This window comes from Bombus terrestris, chromosome 6 (genome assembly GCF_910591885.1).
Source record: "Bombus terrestris chromosome 6, iyBomTerr1.2, whole genome shotgun sequence".
NCBI lineage: Eukaryota > Metazoa > Arthropoda > Insecta > Hymenoptera > Apidae > Bombus > Bombus terrestris.
In genome coordinates, this window is record NC_063274.1 from 17224888 (window position 1) to 17244700 (window position 19813).

Genomic DNA, 19813 nt, shown 5'->3' on the forward strand with positions numbered 1-19813 from the left:
TTCATAAAGCACCTTTGGCCCTATTTTAAATAAACAGTGAAATATAGAAAAATCAAGAAGATAACATTTTAGTCCTTCTCTTTTTTCAAAAATAGAAGTTAGAAAGAGCTTTCTTGTTTATTTATAACAAGATTATTTACGCAAGTAAAAACGGCGTGCACTATATTACTCGCACTTTATGTAGGGTATTTCATTAACGCATTACATACGGATCATTTAATCTCGCTCTCGTAAACTCGTTTTTATACCAATTATATTTAAATCATCCGTTTGCAATGGATTTGAAGTATTTAAACAAATTTCTTACGCTATGGAGGTACAAAAAAAATTAGAAATAAAATTATTGTCGTGGCTGTTGTCTAAAAGATAATTGAAAAAGTAAAAAATGTGCTAATTAATGTAGCAAGAATAGAAGAAGTGGTGTATTGTTACTGTTACCTGTGTCTGTGGACCGTGTAAAATGAAGGGTACGAAATAAACGGGTGATAATAGAGAAATTTCAAAGATTCGTACCTGTATCTGTTCGAAGGGTACCTCAAACGTGAACGATTCGTTGTAATACGGATTAAGAGTGCACTTTTTGATGGACGTTTTCTTCTTCTTCAATCTTTTGCCATTTTGCATCAAAGCGATCTTTACATAAGGATCCGACAGGCCACCGACGTCCATTTTCTTCAGATTTTTCGCTTCCAGGATGACCACCGTTAATTTACCGGCCGTTGGCACGTAACGTAGCGAGAAACAAATGTCACCCAATTTGTTATCCTGTAATTGATAAACTTACATCAACTTTATTATTCATACGAATATTGAAGCAATCGTTTCAAACGATAATTATACGTAATTGATAAAAAACACTCTTTTATTAGCTCTAAAACAGCGTCGAATACTCGTTCTTGTTAGCAATTCAAATTATTAGCAAATATATAGACAGTTTCGTTATATTAAAAAAACACTTTGTATTTCAAAATAATGTACAGGTAGTTTGAGACGAATTACTAAAGTTTAATAATAAATGAAAAAGAGATTACAGCTTGAATACTGTACAATTTTTAAAGACACGACAAATTTCTCGAAAAGGTAGAAATAAATTATGAGCGATAAATTGCTGAAAAATAATTTCCATAATATAGTATCAGAAACAAAATTTGTAATTTTGTAAATAAATCATATTCTATTAAAAATAATCAAGTATCTACATGCTTTTAAGCAGTAGTATCCATTGATATGCATCATGAAGAAAAATCCTTAGGCAATTCTTAAAAATTATCTATTCTTACGAGTTAATTTAGTTTCTATTCAATTCAATATATCTTCCTTATATTTACAAAAAGTATTAAAACAAATTTACCTGGCCACCCTCGCCCTCGACACTCTGTAGTTCTCTCCATTCCTCGATTGTCTGAGCCAGATCGACTTGGCACAGAGGAACCTTCACTTCACCGATTTGGTCGTGTTTGGAGAACCTGTCGAAGTCGAAGATCGCGAAGACGAGCGTCTTGTTCATAGCGTCTGCGTATGCTACGCTCTGAAAGACGATTGTGTACCGTCAGAAAAAGCAAAAGAAAAAGTCGTTTGCGTTTCGTTGAATGGTCGTCGAGACAAAGCAATTGAAGAGAAAACGAGACTAACCTTGAACGTGAAAGTCTCATTGAAGACCGGATTGAGCGTTTTCCTGTGCACTTTCGTTTCGAATTTCTTCTTCTTGTCCGGTAGCAAGTAAACCTTGACGTAAGGATCGGAAGTGCCACCCATGTCTAAAGCTGGTAGCTCCTCGGCTTGTATCACAGTTACTGCCAAGCTATTCGTGTTGAAATCGTATTCGAGCTGTAAAAATCGATTCGTCGACGTATTAATATATTTTATCGGCGAAATATTTTTCAACAATTTTGTTGACAATTGATTTATCAGATGCGTTCTATTTTTATTCACTGTATCTTCCTCTGTAGCAAATTAAAAGAAAGTGACGGAGACAGGAGCTTACGTCGTGCATTGATTACACACAGATATACCGCTATTGAACATATTTTCTATGAAGAGAAGCTCTTTGTATTCGTTTAAAAATATTTCAATAGATAAAGCCACGGAAATTCCCATCTACTTCTCGCACGCTGACCTTTTTTTTATATAAATAGATCTAGTTCTTAACCTCTTCCCCGGAGAATATTTCCCTGCCTATGTTGAAATGGCTACATTTAAAACAGGTAATTCTTCCATACGACATTTTGTCACGATGAACTATGTCGTCATATCCAATAGGGTCGTTTATTTGGCGTGATGAAATATTTCGTCCTTCCCGATTAAGAAGTTACACTAACTTCAAATAACATTTTTTAAACGCTTTTTTCAACTTTGTAGTGTACACATAAAAATCATACGAAAAACTCTGTGCGATTTATCAATTGAATAAGACATTTAACTTAAGTTAGACATTTCATACAAGTTATACTTTTGCAAGCTTTATATTGTATGATCTTTGAAATCATCGATCGGTTAGTATTCTTTTCGAGAAACTTCGAATTACAAATCACAAGAACTTCTTTTTTAATTGGAGACTAAAAGATCGATGACGAATATATCGTAGCTTAAAGATCGTACCTTATATTGAAGTTTTCCAAGTTTCACCTCGCTTTGCTTACTCTCGGCTTCATCCGGTTCTTCGGCGTTGTCAGTCAGTTCTTCCATATCCGGCTGGACCTTAACAAATCGAAGTGGATTCCACGAGTGTAGAATGTGCGTCTAACATCTACATGAAGTCACGGAACACCGAGTACGTACCTTGTCCTTGTACGTGCTGCCTAATAGCTGCACGGACTTGAGGTCTACCGCACCCTTCAGCCCTTTTTTCCCGTCCTTGGATCGTCTTTTGCGACAGCATCTCCTGATGCAGCAGAAGCAGATTCCGAGAACTACTACGCCTACGGCTACTCAAGCGAAGAAGGGAAAAATCGAAAGAATCGAATTAAAAAAAAATTACTAACTTTGTGGAAGCTCGATTATGTTTAAAAAAATGGCGTCTCTTAATAAAGTATCGTGCAAAAGTTTTAGACCATTAGCGTTTTACCCTCGCTAGTTTCACGATAGCTATAATTCTATAACGTTTTCAATTTATGTTTATGTGAAAATGAATCATTATAGATTCTCTGTAATCTCCAAATGAAATAATTCTTGACGTATTTCGGCATATTTTATTTTTCAGTTTCATTTCATCTTTTCATAAGTGTCCTTGCATTTGTGAATGGATCACAATGTGTTAATTGTTTTGAATTAATCAACATTTTTGAAGGGAATTTTTAATTCTTGAATCATATCCTTCTTAGACGATTTCTGAAAAGCTTTGCAAATTTAAATCAAAACCAGAATAGTGATATATATTTATAATTTCAGTTTTTAGTGGTCCAAAATTTTTACATCGTACTGTATGCTTATTTTGCATCTATGCAAGCGCAGTTCGGAAGCGCGAAAGCGGTCTTGTTAATTCTATCATTTTCCTTTACTTATATATTTATTTTGGTGCTGTTTGTATAATGAATGTGATTTTGATTTAGATCATGAACTACATAGGTATATATATGTATGTGATATTATATAGTAAAAATAAAATGTGATATGTTCGAGTGTCGTCAACATTTAATGCAACTGAAACAAAGAAAATTTGCGTGATTAATGTTTGGACGTTATGTGTTGTTCGAATTATCTGAAAGAGTAAAATGTTTCATCGACGATTGTTTTTCTAGAAAGGGGTACGGGGTAAATATTTTGTTGCTTTTATATTAATACAATTTTTTATAGTTATGTTAAATATTGAAATGTTTGTACTATCTTTTACTTGTATTATTTTTTAATCTTATCGGATGAGATCTACTCTTATTTGAGAATTTTTGTGTGCCATTGTAGTAATCAATAGATCTATGTCTCTTATTTATTGGCTACCACGCGAAACTTCAATTTAAAGCCTTCAAACTTCTCAATATTACACTAGAAAGACTAAAAATATTTTGCTTCTATAGCATATAAATTAATTTTTCGTTTATAGTTTCTTCCTTTTCAATGTACAAATAATTCTATTTTTAATATTTATAACAATATATACACTTCATGTCTTATCAATTAAAGTGTACTCAATTTGCATCTAAAAAGAAACTTGTAATAATTCATAGTTTTAGAGATTTTGAGAGAAAGAGAAGTTACTTCAAAATTATTGCAGCAAAGAATCTAAAGAACCCAGACATTTAAAAAAAATCAGTATCTAAATGATTAAGATTGTCGTACATCAAGATTTTCTAAAGAGAAACGTGGGTGTCTTTATTTCAAAAATGTAGCTCGTTTTACTTTGCGTGGTGGTCAATCTTTCGGCGGGTAAAATAATAAGAGTAATCAACACGCGACTGTTTGCTTTTACCTATTAGGATCGCTACGAGTGCCCATGTTGGTATTCCCATTTCCTCCGCGAGTTCAACGCCGAGATTCTCCACTTGAGTCTCCAATGTTTCTTTTTCGGTCACCGCCTCTGTGCCAACTAAACGCGATTATATAACTTTAGTTATTGTACCGTGGAAAATGTGACGCGATCTTCATGCTTAAAGACAAAGCGAAGAAAGATTTACCTTCTTTTATTTCCTCCTCCGTGCTCACAAATGTCTTTAGCGTCGACTCAACCATCTCCTCCACCGGTTGCGGTTGCGGTTCTTCCGGAACCTTCTCCGCCTCTCTTTTGTAGATGGCAGGCATTTTCTGTAAAGAATAAAAGTAAATGGAATAAATATTTTATTACATATACACTTTTCTGTTATCGAAAACTCTTTTCTTGTCAATTTATAATACACGATCAGTTCACAAAAATCAATCTGAAGGCGCTCCCTAGTTTTGAACGTTGATATCTCTTGATAACCAACTTGATAGCTACGATTCTGTAATACTGTACAGTAGCAGATAAAGGAAAGTTTAAAATCGATATATTACGAATATTAGTAACTTTTTATCGTATTGATAACAGTCATCTATTCTATGGTATTCATTGTTCTTATTAAATACAAATCCATTTTGCGAAATTATGATGTCTCCTTACAGTCTTTATTTTATAAACTTTCTTCTGTCCGTCACAATATGTAGAGTAAATTTACTGTCTGATTTGGAATTCTGTATATATATATACATTAATTTTGTGTTTCTCAACCATTTTTACGTATATCCTAATGGGACTAAAATTTAATGTCTGGAATATTTTCTAAAATAAGAAAGTCATTTGCTTATCATTTTGCAGAGAGCATACGTACAATGTTATAAAAACTGGTCCATAAATAGTCCATAAATAGAAAAACTGTTGCACTACATAAGTTCGAAATTACATGGTTGTCGTCAATGATATTTTAAGAAAATAATCGATTCTTTCGTTTGTGGATATTTTAGAGAACCTTAATTCAAACAAGTCTGTATTCTGAATTTTCAAATGGAGCTTAAATTTATTATTATCGTGATCACCGAGGGGAATATAAAAAACTCCACTGCTTCATACAGAGTGCAATGAAAATTAGAGAAATTTGTCGAGAGTACTAAGATAGCGTACCTTCATATAGGATAATATAATATTAATTACTAGTAATAGGGATAGAAATAATATTTAAATGGATAGTACAAACAACACTATATCAAAGAAATATTGTTACGTATGCAACATCTACTTATATACTTTTCTAATATTATCAATTTTCCTTAGGCGAAAGCCTGACAAAAAACAAAAATAAAAAAATAAAACGGAATTTTTATCATCATGCGAGTATGTATATTTAATTTTAACACACTCCGACCGAAGTGTTGACACGAACTCGAGCAGCACCACTTTTAATGCATTTTTTAAGTATGTCATGGACTCCCGATCGAAAAAAATAACCGTTCTTCGTGAAGCAGTAAAATTCTTTCATGCGAAACTCACTATCGAGATAAAGCTGGTGGTGAAAACCACGGGAAATCTTGAATTCTATTCTCGCTTGCAATTCTCTCCCAAAGTTTTGTCGCTCTTTTCATACAGGCCAAGATCCGGTTAGTCGTAAGCGCATTCCCCGAAGCAAAATTTAGCTCGAAAGGAAACGAGTAGAATAAAGTAGGTATCTTTTCTTAGTTTGTCCTGTAGTGTGTGTCGATTTAAAATGTTTCAAATGCTTTAGGAGAAACTATATTCTTAGAATTATATTCTTTGATCAAAATTTTTATCATAATTAGAATTCTTCTAATTTTTTAAAATCCTTAAATTTAATTATCGAAAACGAATTACATGGTCTTACTTATAATTTGTAAAATTCAATGTGATTTCTTGTTTTAATTTTAAATGATATTTTTTAATACGTTTTAATATTTCTTGCTTTATTTTAGATTTTTAATCCCTTCCAGAGTTGTTTTTTCTCAACTTCATCACGTTGATCACGCGCTCGATATAGTTTCGCAACTTTTCGTTATTCTTAATTGTAAATTCATCGTGACAGAATTTGTTGATATTAATTTGTAATATTTCGGTTTCAGATAACTACAGATTTTTATCATAATGTGTAGTAGTTTAAGAAAACCAGAAACTTTTATTATGATATTTTATTTTCACGTTGAAGTCTTGACGTACGTTGTGACTTTTTGGAGAGACTTTTTTCTTCCATCCGAACTGACAGATACAGTTGAAATAATTGATATCGGTTAAATGACATAGACAGATCTGTCTGTATCGATTGGAAACTTTGGTATTTAGCTCAGTCAATTTTAAGAAATAAATTCTTTTGGATTTTAATTATTAAAACGGAACGCAAAGTTTCATTTCTTCATTTCATCCAGCGTTATCGATATTCGTAAATCTTCAGCAATAATTTTTTACGTGAATATATTTCAATTATCCCTTGTCCTTTGTTAATGAAAATAGTTCATTTCTTTACGAATTTTCTCTACAATTATGCAACGTTAAATCTTTCATATGTCACCGTCATATTTAATCACTACTTAATTATAGACGCTATTTAATTTCAAAGTTCGATAATATTTTAAAATCGCCATGTCAATATCACGACAGCACACACTGGTAATTCGTTCTAGAAAATAGTTCGACTTCACGTACATTTCATGAAACTGTCACGCAAACCACATTTACTCATAAACATGCGACTAAATTTAAAGAAAGAAAAAAACTAATAATTTTCCACGAACTATACAAGCTACGATCTATTGGAATTTCAATGTTACATTTCCTGCGTTTTAATGGACTGAATCATAATTTCATACTACAGAAGCGGAACTCGTAATTACGATACGAGCGCTGCGAGATTTTACAATCAACGCTACGCTTCCGCATGCGGAGATTAAGTTCGCATGTGTATCATGGTCTGGCAACTGTGGTAGGTTTCTCAAGATTTATGATATAATACCAACGCTGTTACATATTGGAGCATATTTTTGTATGAAAACTCGTGTAGTGATAAAATGTGTAATATCGGTGACACGAATAAATGAAAGCCAGGATATGGAATTTATTTTCTTTAGAATATAGGCTCTCGTTAGCGAATAGAAAATTGCTTTTTCAAAGTAAAAACAGTGCAGAGTAAAATAGCAAATTTAAATTGGGAATTCAAGAAACAGCAATGTGACTAACGGAGTTGCTTTCTTAATAAAATACAATTACTAAAATTGCGCAATAAGGCAGGAGGAAGGAAGTAATGAATGATATTCAGAATGAAGCGAAATACTAGGAAAAAATTCAAGCCAAGAGTTAAAAACAAATCTCCTACAGTTTAATAATATATTAAAAAGAAATGTTTATAATAAATATGAATCGTTAATTATATTATCAGCGACGCTGTTTTTCATTCATAGATTGATTGTATCGGATTCGCAACCATCGCGTGCATTAACTCTGTAACGACCTCTCTTGCTTCCGGGTTCTTTTTTTCTATTCCCTCGGGTGCTCGAATGCATACAGTATGCCTACGGCTGATTTTTAATTAGCAAATGTAAAAACGTCCATCGGCTGGTCTTTGTAGCGAGCATTTATTCCGTGCTTTTTGAAAGCTCGTTCCAAAAGGTTACTTGAAATCTGCGATATTAAGGACGTATCTGTGATGGGACAAAGCTTTTCAAAATTCATGGAAACTGCAAATTTTGCCTGAAAAGAAGAGTCCAGATAATTGTTTGTTACGTAATGCAAAATAACTTTTATGTCTTTATCAAATTTTAACGAATTTGTTATTTATTTTCAATGTATACACTATATATATAAAATAATTAACAAATATATGTAATATATATATATATATGCATGATTGAAATGCAATATATATATAATGTATTTACTTAATAACTTTCAAAAAGCGTAATAAGAATATAAATACTACAGGAAAAACAGATATCGATAATATCTGTCATATTTATTTATGTGTAATGGAAAGCCAATGTTTCATATCTTTCACAGACAAGATTTAATTTCGTATAATTAAAAAAGATTCCAGACATTTGGATTTATTGAGAAAACGAGAAACCATTGTCGATCTAAACGATCTGTAACTCGACTAATTCTAACAAGTTTGTATTTAACTACGACGAGTGTTTGTTCGAGCTGTTGTATGTCACCGGAAGTATGGTAGCATCTTCTCTACCTTCAATTCCAATTTTATCCATATGTATATTCACGTTCTATCTAAAACACGGACGAAACATGTAGTAAAGTCGAAATATATAATAAAATAACAAAGAATACGGTCAGTTGTGATCTTGTGACATTGTTTAAGTGGGTTTGAGCGATCAATTGACTTTGCTCCAGCTATATATACGAAACCTTCTTCGTCCTTACTGTAGTAGCTGCAATCTCCTTGAATACAATCTCCTAGTACGTTTCTATTTGACTTTCATTAAGCTCTTCCATTAAGCTACGTCTTCTCTCATTAGATCTTCAAATAATTTTTAAATGCACGAAATCCTGTTAATCCTCTGTAGGATGTTTTACTTTCTTCTTAAGCATTAGGAATGTTAATGATTCACATATATTTCATCTTGTAAGAGTGATGGAAAAATAATTTTGAACAATTTTGCTATGAAAGGGCACGGAGAACTTCGAACAATGTATTTTCATATAAGTCTGAATAATTTTCGTTATTACTCGTTTTCAAAATTTCGAATGCGGTGGCTATTTGTTAATGTTAATATTACCAACACTGAACATGTTAATTTTTCACACCACTAAAGCGTTATGTGAGATAATATTTGTTAAAGATTTTCATAATTTCCTAATGATTTATCAAGTTTATCGAATTTTTCCTAAATGTTCTAATGCGATAGGTCGTTTTATTCACTTCAGTATATTTTGCCTAAGCTCAGAAAAATCCCTTTATGACAACTTTCCAATAGACTTAATACGCAGCAGCTTATTTACAGGGGGAAAAGGAATCGCTTCAAAGAAAGAAGACTCGATGGCGCCCCATTCGTAGAAATAAAATGGCGGTATGCCAGAAATAACAATGAGTATCTCGTAAGATTCTCTATTCTCATCCATAGAATGTCACCTTGAACTAAGTTCGAGGACACAAGGGGAAATTGCCACTGAGAAGAGTTGCGTGGGCGTGCGTTAAGGGGAGAAAAAAAAAAAAAAAAAAACTACGGAGCAGGCTGATACGCGAAAATTATGGCTAGGGAGAAAGAGGATTCCTACCTACGTAGAAGGGAAAGCAGGAAGCCAGGAAACACGAGCAGTAAGATCTTGCAAAGAATATAGTAAAGAATTATTTTAGCCCACTGGCATGTTCGTGTCGTGATAACTTTCCCCTCTTTGACTACATATACTTGGTTATCATTCCTTTCCTTTCGATAAGACGTCTTCTTTACGTTGCATTTACGCGATGATATTACGTACCATGGAGTATGAAAACATACTCCATATGATTACGTTTCATTATTCCATTTTATGTTTTCTTTACATTTCATTTTACCGGATTGGTACACGCGAAATATATTTTTTCTAAAGTTGGAAATTGACATCCGATTGTCATGTTGTAGACTTTGTTCAATATTAAAAGCAAAAATTAATATTTCATATGAAATGTTATATTGCTTTATAATTCAATATTAATATTAGATCGAAGAAGGTGCAAGAAAAGTACGACAAATTTACTTCTATCGGTTTTCTGATTTGGATGTCATTTCATAATTGAAAGAAACTATTTTAACATGACATAATTGAAATGGGAGCAATCCTGTAGGTCCGAAAATAAGTCTTTTAAATATACACGGTAAACTTAAGAAGTTGTGCAAAGAATAATCATATTTTGACGTCATCTGATAATCAAGAGAAAGAATTTTAACATGACATAATTGAAATGGGAGCAATCCTGTAGGTCTAAAGATAAGTCTTTTAACTATACACGGCATTTGCGAAGTTCTTCCAAGGATAATATTTTTCAAATATTGATTCTCAGGCAACGATTTGGTGATAAAAATACATATTTCATAAAAAGATTGAATAAAAGGACAGCCTTTGCAAGATGAAACTCATTTTTTAATTATATATTAATATACAATATATACAATAACATATAATAACATTTTAATTATATATACCCATTTTAAATTATACTCATTTTTAAATTACTCTCTCTGTGATCTTCGATTGTTTTATAATCACGCTAACGAAAAAACAATTCACTATAATAAAAACGTTTTGTAATATTTATACTTAGTAAGCAAACAAATTTACAATCTGCAATTTGTCGATACATATTTCCTTTTTAAAGCTTTTGAAAAAGCTTTCCGAATGCATCGATAATCCTCGAATCAGTGCAAACCCAAATTACGTACGCGAAACTCAATTTCGCTTCGCTTACCACTGAAAGTTCTAGTCAAATCATTAAAAGTCACAAGCATCCTACTTCCTCGTACTTTCACGGTTCAAGAACTCCGGAAACTTTTTCTTGTAGCGTTCAATCAGGCTCGTTAAACTGTTAATATTACACGGTGCGTGTCTCGATGATTATCGGTTACGTCAGTATTTATGATGACGTATTAGAGAACTAAAGTATCGTACTTCGACGTAATAATCAGCGGAAATTGGTTTAAAATATCACGGTTAATATTAAATATCGTGAAGCGATAGGAAATGTTCGAGAATAATCGGTGGGTGTGGTAGCTTGTCCGACTGTCTAACTGCCTGACATCGATAAGACTTTACTACTTGCTACGGCGAGTCTTCCGCTTGAAGCTGTGTCTGAATCACTTCCTGATGTATTGGAAGAGCAACGATTCCCTTTACTTCCATGTAGAGATTAATAGACTACGGTTATTTATTGAACGTATATGAAATTATTATAATCAAATATACATAGTTTGCTGGCGATTATTGATTAGTTGGGGATTAGCTTTATTATAATATTATTTTGATACTATGATCTATAATACGATTTCACTGTATTCAGAACCAGGTATCAAATAATTTCGTTCCCTGGAACAAGCAATTTCTCGCTAAAAATTCAGTTTATTTCCTTCTGTAACATTTCAATAATAACATTCCATAATATGAAATTTATATTTATTAATTCATACCCAGGTTCATATTTTTTAATTTTCGTTGCCAATTGCAAATAAAGCAAAATTCACTGTTTTATGCGTCAAAGGGTGAAAACACGAATTTCCAACAAATAACGGACATTTACAGTTGGTTTAACCGAAATGGTAGAAAATCAAAATTGAACAATCCTCTCGCGTTTTTCCGAATAAAAATCGTGGCAAGTCTAACCAATATGTCGTGAAACAGGAGCTAATATTGCGCTAAAAATTCAAAGAAAACGTTTGCCTTATCAATCAGCGGATAGTAAATTTTTCATTTTGTCGACTTCGACATTGGCCTCCAATAAAATGCGATAACGCGATAACGGAGGCGCAACCCAACAAAATAATCGTTATCGTCGCGGCGACGATAAATTGACGTCAGGCACGCGTCACCCACGCACGCAATAGTCGTCGGCGTTCTCCACGAGCTGGCAGCCATTCTTAGAGACAAAAGATTCGATGTTGCCGTTTCATTTTTTCTTTCTCCTCGTTCTTTTTTTTTTATCTTATTTTTTCGTTTCATTTTACCGCATTGCCTCTCGTTTCAAGTATAATCCGACGAAGGTACGCGTTTTCGCGATCGTTGAAATACCTAGGAACACTCGGGAAATAGGTTTGCAGGAGTATACGCTGCTACTTTCTCTTAATTAACTTAATTATAGAAGGTAGTTGACGCGGAACGAAAGCTCGAAAATCTACAACGAAAAATTCCTCGCCAGGATTAGCCGTAAAACGGATAAATTAAGGCAATTGCACGGTTATATGGATTTTTGTTTCATATTTTAGGGAACAGTTCTTTACGGTTTCGGTTTAAGGTAGGGTAATAAATACGTATAGTTTTTAGTGTAATCTTTATTTACTTTTTAATTGTGGAGTTCAATAGAGAAAACAAATGCCACAATTTTAGAAAAAATAATTCTCGTAGAAAATTCAATACTAAATTGTAATTACATAAATGTTTTAAATGATTATTGAGGGGTTCTTCAGATTGCGGGTATTTCTCGAAATATTCCTTTTTGCAGGTTATCGCATTTTTATAATCTACAGATTTTATTATACGTGACTCTAAATTTCTGGAGAGACACCCTTTTTCGATCTAATATTTTAAAAACTACAAAAAAGACACTTTTAAAGAAATTTGAACTTTTACGAAATGCCAACAGAGAATTTTTATCAATTTTATCTCGATACTTTTAAATATACAAGTATTTTTTTTAATTCATCTTCTGCACTTTTAATAATACCAATAACTTCGATACGTTCGAAATGTAAAATTGCAAAAAATTAAATTGAAAACTAAATTGAAAATTGAGTTATAAGAGAGAAAAATTAATTCATAAATATTTCATTTACTACTGATAAAATTTTGCGTCAAATTAACCTACAAAAGTAATTTTTTCCCCTCATATTTGTTTTCTATTCGATAAATATCTTTAAAAACTCTTATATCTGTTTTTATTGCTTCATATTTACTTAAATGTACGTTTAATGAGATACTGCACATACGTAACCACTTTCAATGTCGTAATCATTGGAATGTAACGAGGAAACCTGATTGATATTCGAGAAAAGAACGTTCAGAATCATATCATCTCTTTAAAACTCTGTAATTTTGTATTAAAAGTAAAGTAATCGTTTTTCTCGATATCATTTTCTTCTATATTAAAAATGAAGTTTGTGCACTATCTATTTCGTAGGCTTTTTATAAACGTTATGATTCTATAGACGAAAGGAAAATTCAATTTTGCTCCTCAGTTCAACTCCTCAATTAAATGCTCTTAATACTATCAATTACTTATAATAGTAATTCTAAAATTCATGAATAAATGCCAAAAAAATTCCTTGTTACATAACATGTAGTTACTATTGGATACATTAAATAAATCAAAAATTCACCAATTACTGTTTTAATATTTTCTATCAATTTAGGATATTATATTGCTGCACACGTATATTTGGCGAATATCTGATGAAACATACGAAATGATAATAGTAACTTTTGTTCAACTTATCAGCGATATTCATATTTCAGAGTTCGCGTCTACTTTTATCAGTTTTTTCCATACAGCAATTCCGTTCTTTTTAACAATTGTTTCATTAAGTCTGTGTTTGTAGAGGTCTTTAATGACGCTCTAATTGGTTGCGAGAGCAAGGTGACGATGTTATTAATATTAATAATATTATCCTCGTTTGATATCATGGATATTAATGTTATCGGTACTCTTGCAACGCGATACATATTCATAACTTTTTTGCATCATACGAAGATTAAAGTAGAACAGTTCGTTCAATAAAATATGTAGTGCAATTTGGAAATATGAATAACATAACACGTTTCTTTAACATAAACGTGTATTATTTCTCTTTGCCAAGTTTGTATAATTTCGTTCATAAAAATTTCATTGCTGACATGCAAGCTCGAGTAAAGGAAAGAGTCTTATAAAGCGGTTCGTGTAAATCATTTTCTCTTTGAATCATAAACAACTGCCGTTTTCTGTGAAACCGAGATTAGGTATGCAGAGACATTTTAAAAGGCGAGAAAATTAGTTTTCTTCCGATTTACCGTGACAGTGAGGGAAACTACAAGATATAATCATAAGAAAAAACATTTGTAATCGCTTCTTTTGCTTTATCCGCCTGAGGTATCTTAAAAAGATATTAAAGCCAGAAATATATAACCCGGAAAGTAATTAGAATATAAACAAATTCTTTTTATTTAATGTAAATATTATTTCATGTAAATAATTGTAATAATTTATAGAGCGGTGAATTTGTTTATCAGCACACGTAAGGAAAAATTATCTAATCTGCGTTTGAATATGCAAGATCGATACCTAACTTGGCACTGTGGAAAGCAAGAGGCATACGTGGGCGTTGCAGTGACTTAACGTGTGTTCTTCGATGAACATAAATTTCTTTGACATGTAATCGTATCGTCGATCTTGTTGCAGTTCATAAAAATCGCTAGAAAAATCGTGACACGTATCGAAACGATACGAGTAATCGATAATTGTTATGTTACGTCAACCGTATAGTTGTTTGCCTTCTACAAACAAACGATTTAAATTGTAAATTTGTACTGCTTAAAACAAACACAAGATAGCATTCATTCAATAGAACAATAAAAGCGTGTGTTAATTTTAACCTAGCGAGATGGAATTTTTTATTCTTTTGCTTTTATACAGTTTTTGATAACCGAACAAACAATAAATTTTTACCGCTTTATAACTATGTATTTTTGAAGTATTTTCTAATTAAAGCATATATTGATATTGATGTTATACAAGGATTTATTCGGTGCTTTCTCTTTCTCCATTTCTACTCGTGTATTTCTACTATTATATTCGTAATATAGCTGAAATGTATTTGCAGTATTCGTCGCAGAAGATTGCAATAAATCCTTCATATCGAATTAATTTCTATTTAGGTTCTTCTTTGACAATCCTCATAATTTTAATAATAATATCTCTCCCATTATAATTCGGTATAATTTAATTTCCCTAACAGAAGAGAAGATCAAACAAATAAAAATTGCAAAAGTGTAAAAAGTCAGCTGTGGAATATCATAAAAAGGAATTACTGGTTGTAAAAAGCATTCATAAGGTATTAACGTAGATATAATTTCTGTTCCTATAGTCTTTACACTTTTATATAGCAATGAAATCTTTATTACAATGACATTAGATCTATATCTAATGATAGCATCATCATTGTGACAAAGGTGAAGTGAAATGATTATGGTATAAATATTGCAAAAATATGAGATATCTATAATAATCGACACAAAATACTTAATTATGTTAAATTATATGTTCGGAAAGTTCATGCCGATTTTCGGTAGCTGGCATTAGGACAGGTCTGAATATACCAGAATGATTGAAAACTAATGACTCATGTACATATTCTAAAAGGTGATATCTTAGGCATCTTTAGAAAAAACTTTCATTTTGATACATTAATTTTTATGAGTTTTATACGCTTTTAAATATCGAAGAAAAAGTACATTATAAGCGTTTAGAAACGGTGCTATAGTTGAAAGATTTGTGCGGAAGTGATTTGCTAGGTTTAAAGCTGGTGATTTCAACCTTGAAGATCATGAACGCCCGGGTAGGTCCTCCACCACTGATGAAGATCAGATCAAAACAGGGATCGAGAATAACCCGCGCGTTACGACATGTTAATTAGCAAAAATGTTCTAAATATCAAAATCCACCATTCAAGACCATTTTGTGAAGCTTGGCTACATATACCGTTTTGATGTATGGCTCCTCACGATTTAACGCAAAAGAATCTGATGGATCTCATTTTCACTTGCGATTCGCTTTATAAACGTAACGAGGAGACACCATTTTTTAAACAAGCAGTGACGATGGATAGAAAATGGATTATTTATAATAATGCTGAGCGGAAAAGATCTTTGGAAAGCAGAATGAATCTCCTTTAGTCGCCCTAAACGTCGGTCTGCATCGGAAGAAAGTCATGCTTTGTGTCTGGTGGGACTGGAAAGGATTCTTGTATTATGAGCTTCTACCAAACAACCAGACGATAAATTTGGAAAAGTATTGCTCGCAATTAGCCGAATCAAAAGAAAGCAATTGAACAAAAACTAACGAATCGAGAGAGCGTCGTGTTTCATCAGGACAATGCATAGCCTCGTGTGTCTTTGACTACTCGACAGAAGCTGTTGGAGCTTGGTTCGGTTGTACTACCCCACCCACTGTATTCATCAGACATCGCATCCTCAGATTTTCACCTATTTAGGTCATTATAAAATTCTCGTAATGAAAAACATTTTAACTTTTCGGTCGACGTAAAAAATCATATTGAAAAATTTTCCGCCGAAAAATCTGGGAGGTTCTGGAAGGATGGAGGAAGGTCATGGAACAAATTGGCACGTATAAAGTTCAATGAATGTGTATCGAAATTTAAATGTAGTGCGTTTGAATTTTCCTTAAAAATCGGAACGAACTTTTCCTTAAAAACCCGAATAGCAATATCTTTATACTGAATTATACTGAAATTTCCCGAAGCAAGATTTACAAAAGAACATTTACATAACAAAATTCTCCTCGCAATTTAATAATTATTCCATGGCAGAAGAACAAGATCGCACGATAAAATTACGAGAACTGGACTGCGGATTTGTATGCATTTATGGAAAATTTAAAGATGCAAAAATGCAGAAGAAGTACATAATATGTAAAAATGTATAAAATATTCAAGGTGCAGTATCCATTCTAATATTTAGTGGGCAAAACTGATCTCTGCCCAGGTTCCATTTTTTCTAATTATATTCGCAAGGATGTGTAAGTTTGCATAAACATGTAATGCAAAACGATGAAGAAAAACGTACATTTTAATTTCGCTGTCTTCGAATCCCACTTCCGCTGTTAGAAATTTCTCGAAATAACTTGTGCTCTTCCTGAGCTGAAGGTACCTTTTTTACGCGATGGTAAATTGCGACAGTAAATTTGCATAAATATTCGTAGTCCAGTGAGAACGTAAGGAATCATCGTTCTATTTATGGCGTAACGTTTTACGGAAAGAAACGTAGATAGAACGATTCACTTTAACGTAAGCGCGTTACGAATTTTAATGGAAGCTGTACTCCTCTGGCTATGGCTACTGTGAGACGCGTGGGTATGAAAAGGCGTCGTGTTACCAGGGTTTCACGCGTCACTCAACCCTCCGGGGATCGGCTAACCACTTAGTCGTAATGATGGTTTTTCACCACAATCGAGCTTCGTATCTAAAGTTCTAGAACAATTGCATCGATTTCCTAATACTGGCTCGTTTACCGGTTAAACTCTAGCCAATGTAAGTACACGCGCGTCTACTCCTTAATTAATATCCACTCTTTTATTACGTACAGTTGATGTTCTCTGAGTTTGTTGACCATCTTTTTCTCTTTGTATTATTTTCCTCGAACATGTACTATTTATTTCGATACTCAAGGATTTCCTGTTTTCTGCACTTTGCAGGAAATTGCTATGACGAAGATTTTTGGGCAAATATTTTCTCAAATTTTAGAATGGGATACCTCTGGCATTATAAATTTTCAAACACAAAAATATTTATATAATGTAACGTGATAAAGAACATGCTCATTCTTGTTATTTGATTCTGCGTTATGACCTTTGTACTCGCTGCATCGCTGATCAAATTTCAAAATTTTTTTTTACAAAGCACACGATATATTCATAAGAGTCTTCCACGACAAGTGCTCGAATATTCTCGTAAGTGATTGCGCATGTTACGTAAGTATATTCTACATCATTTCGATTCGCATACTCTTCTAGAAGGTCCGCTTCTCCAAGGTTAAATCTCAAGTATTTCACTTTTCTACCAGATATGTGAAAATAATTTAAGCATTTATCATAGCAATTATCAGCCTAATAGCAGTCATAGCAACTACTTTCCATTCGTTTAGACTCCAAACGCTTAGACTGCGAGTGTGAAATGAGCGTGAACATACGATTCAGCATCACGAGCGAGCTCGTAACAGGATCTTCGAACAGCGAACGTTACGGAGCCAATAAAGAGCTGGATCTGAACCTGCTTGGAATTCACGAAGCTTGCTAATTATGTTTGACTTACGAACTCAGGCTAATTCGCGAAATGATCCAGACCAGAATGAATCTGGCGCGAGAAACCGTGTGGCGTGTGCCTCCTGCCGTTCCTCGTCTTTCCTATCGCCTCATATATCCACAAGCGAATGTGTAAAATCAATAGGGATATCTTTCAATGGGATTTAACCGCTGCGTCTCGAATCTGCTCGCAGTAGTTTCATAACGCAATCGGCGTTTACGAGCTTCGCCGGCTCCTTATCGTTCACATCTAGTGACCAATGTAAACGAACTTCGCGATGGCCGGAAAATCGCTCGAAGAAATTACTTTACAATCTTTTATAGTATAGTGTTTACTTTGGTAAAAGTTCTAGAAGCGAATTATAGAAGTTTCATTCGTTAACAGATTGTAATAATTAGTTAGCGATTAATCTCGAAGAATAGTGGCTTTCTGATACTGTTTGCTACCGAATCTTGGTGATTCTCCTTATTCATAACATCGACAGATACATTTTGGAAATAGACTGCAGGAAGCTTTTTATATATAGTATACACTTTTATATTTATTTTATAGTTATATATATATATATATTTTTCGTTACATCTAAGAAAATGCGTTTCGCTCGTGATAGTCATGTAAAAAGTATTTGAGTTAGATGAGAATTTGCTTAATCAAATCGTGTGTTTAATTATACACTTGAATCTTGTGATATGTATATTAATTGTATAACACAAACATTGAAATTTTGATGCTGCTTGTAATACCTTCTGGTCTATATTATATCATTAAAATAGTGAAAAATTTTTCGTAATATAAAATTAGCCTTTTGTTTCGTTTTAATCAAAGTAAACAAAATTTTAATCGAAATAACAATTACCTACAAATGGTCAGACAGTAACATTGCTTTCTAGCCATATAGCGTCATAATTAAACTTCCACTTTGAAAGCCGCTAAGAAAACATTTCTACAACTTCAACAGAATTTCAACTTCGTCTTTAATCACAGAATACTTGGAATATGGTTACCTCAGAATCGGGAAATATTCTAGGTCCTCTTCACCGTGAAGTAACGAGCGCATAAACTTCGTTCAAAGTGAAGGAGGAAAATGCTTCGACAGATTTTGAAATTTTAATTATGATCGCGCACTTCGATCGCGAAAGCTTTGGGCATCAAATTTCCAAAACACGCAAAAGCTCATCAAAAGGCTGGAGAACTGAATTCTTGAAGAGACGATCAAAACTGCCTCGGGGGATTTTTATTCAAGCGACTCTTCTCTCTTTTTCCATCCTGAACAAACGATTATGAGTGTGCTTGACATCATTCAAGTCGATCGTCATGGTTTTTTTCCAGGAATTATATCTTCTTTTCGTTGCGGGATTAATCTAACTCCTAATTAGTTGAAAAATCGATTCGACCGATTCGAAACCAATGGAATTCAATAGCCTGAGTTTCAGCATGTTTAGCATCGTTATGGAATTTGATATTAACTTTTATCGTAAAATCTGGATATCCGATACGTTAACGTAACTCGATATTCGCTCGAAGAAATGTAAAAGTTTCGATATTAGAAAGTAAAGGACTGAAATTTTAAGGTGTATATAGTAGCCAATCACGTAATATTCACTTAGAATTAACATTTTTTTCTATCACTATGGAAATCTCAAAACGTTTGTATCGTAAGAAA

General features: G+C 33.0%; 1 protein-coding gene across 3 annotated transcripts in view; it reads right to left on the reverse strand.

The window, feature by feature from the left end:
• Positions 1 to 19813, reverse strand: part of LOC100648923 (synaptotagmin 1) — a 35186-nt gene that overhangs the window by 9360 nt on the left and 6013 nt on the right. Inside the window, exons 1-8 of one of the 3 annotated variants that reach the window (XM_012319073.2) lie at positions 5933 to 5951; positions 4608 to 4734; positions 4403 to 4519; positions 2779 to 2924; positions 2599 to 2697; positions 1633 to 1827; positions 1352 to 1528; positions 514 to 765 (exon numbers count right to left, since the gene is read on the reverse strand). In XM_012319073.2, coding sequence (XP_012174463.1) covers positions 514 to 765; positions 1352 to 1528; positions 1633 to 1827; positions 2599 to 2697; positions 2779 to 2924; positions 4403 to 4519; positions 4608 to 4731 — 1110 coding nt within the window. In that variant the 5' untranslated portion in view covers positions 4732 to 4734; positions 5933 to 5951. Of the gene's footprint in view, positions 1 to 513; positions 766 to 1351; positions 1529 to 1632; positions 1828 to 2598; positions 2698 to 2778; positions 2925 to 4402; positions 4520 to 4607; positions 4735 to 5932; positions 5952 to 19813 lie in introns of those variants that run through there. The other 2 variants (XM_012319075.3, XM_003402654.4) reach the window with 2 other exon arrangements.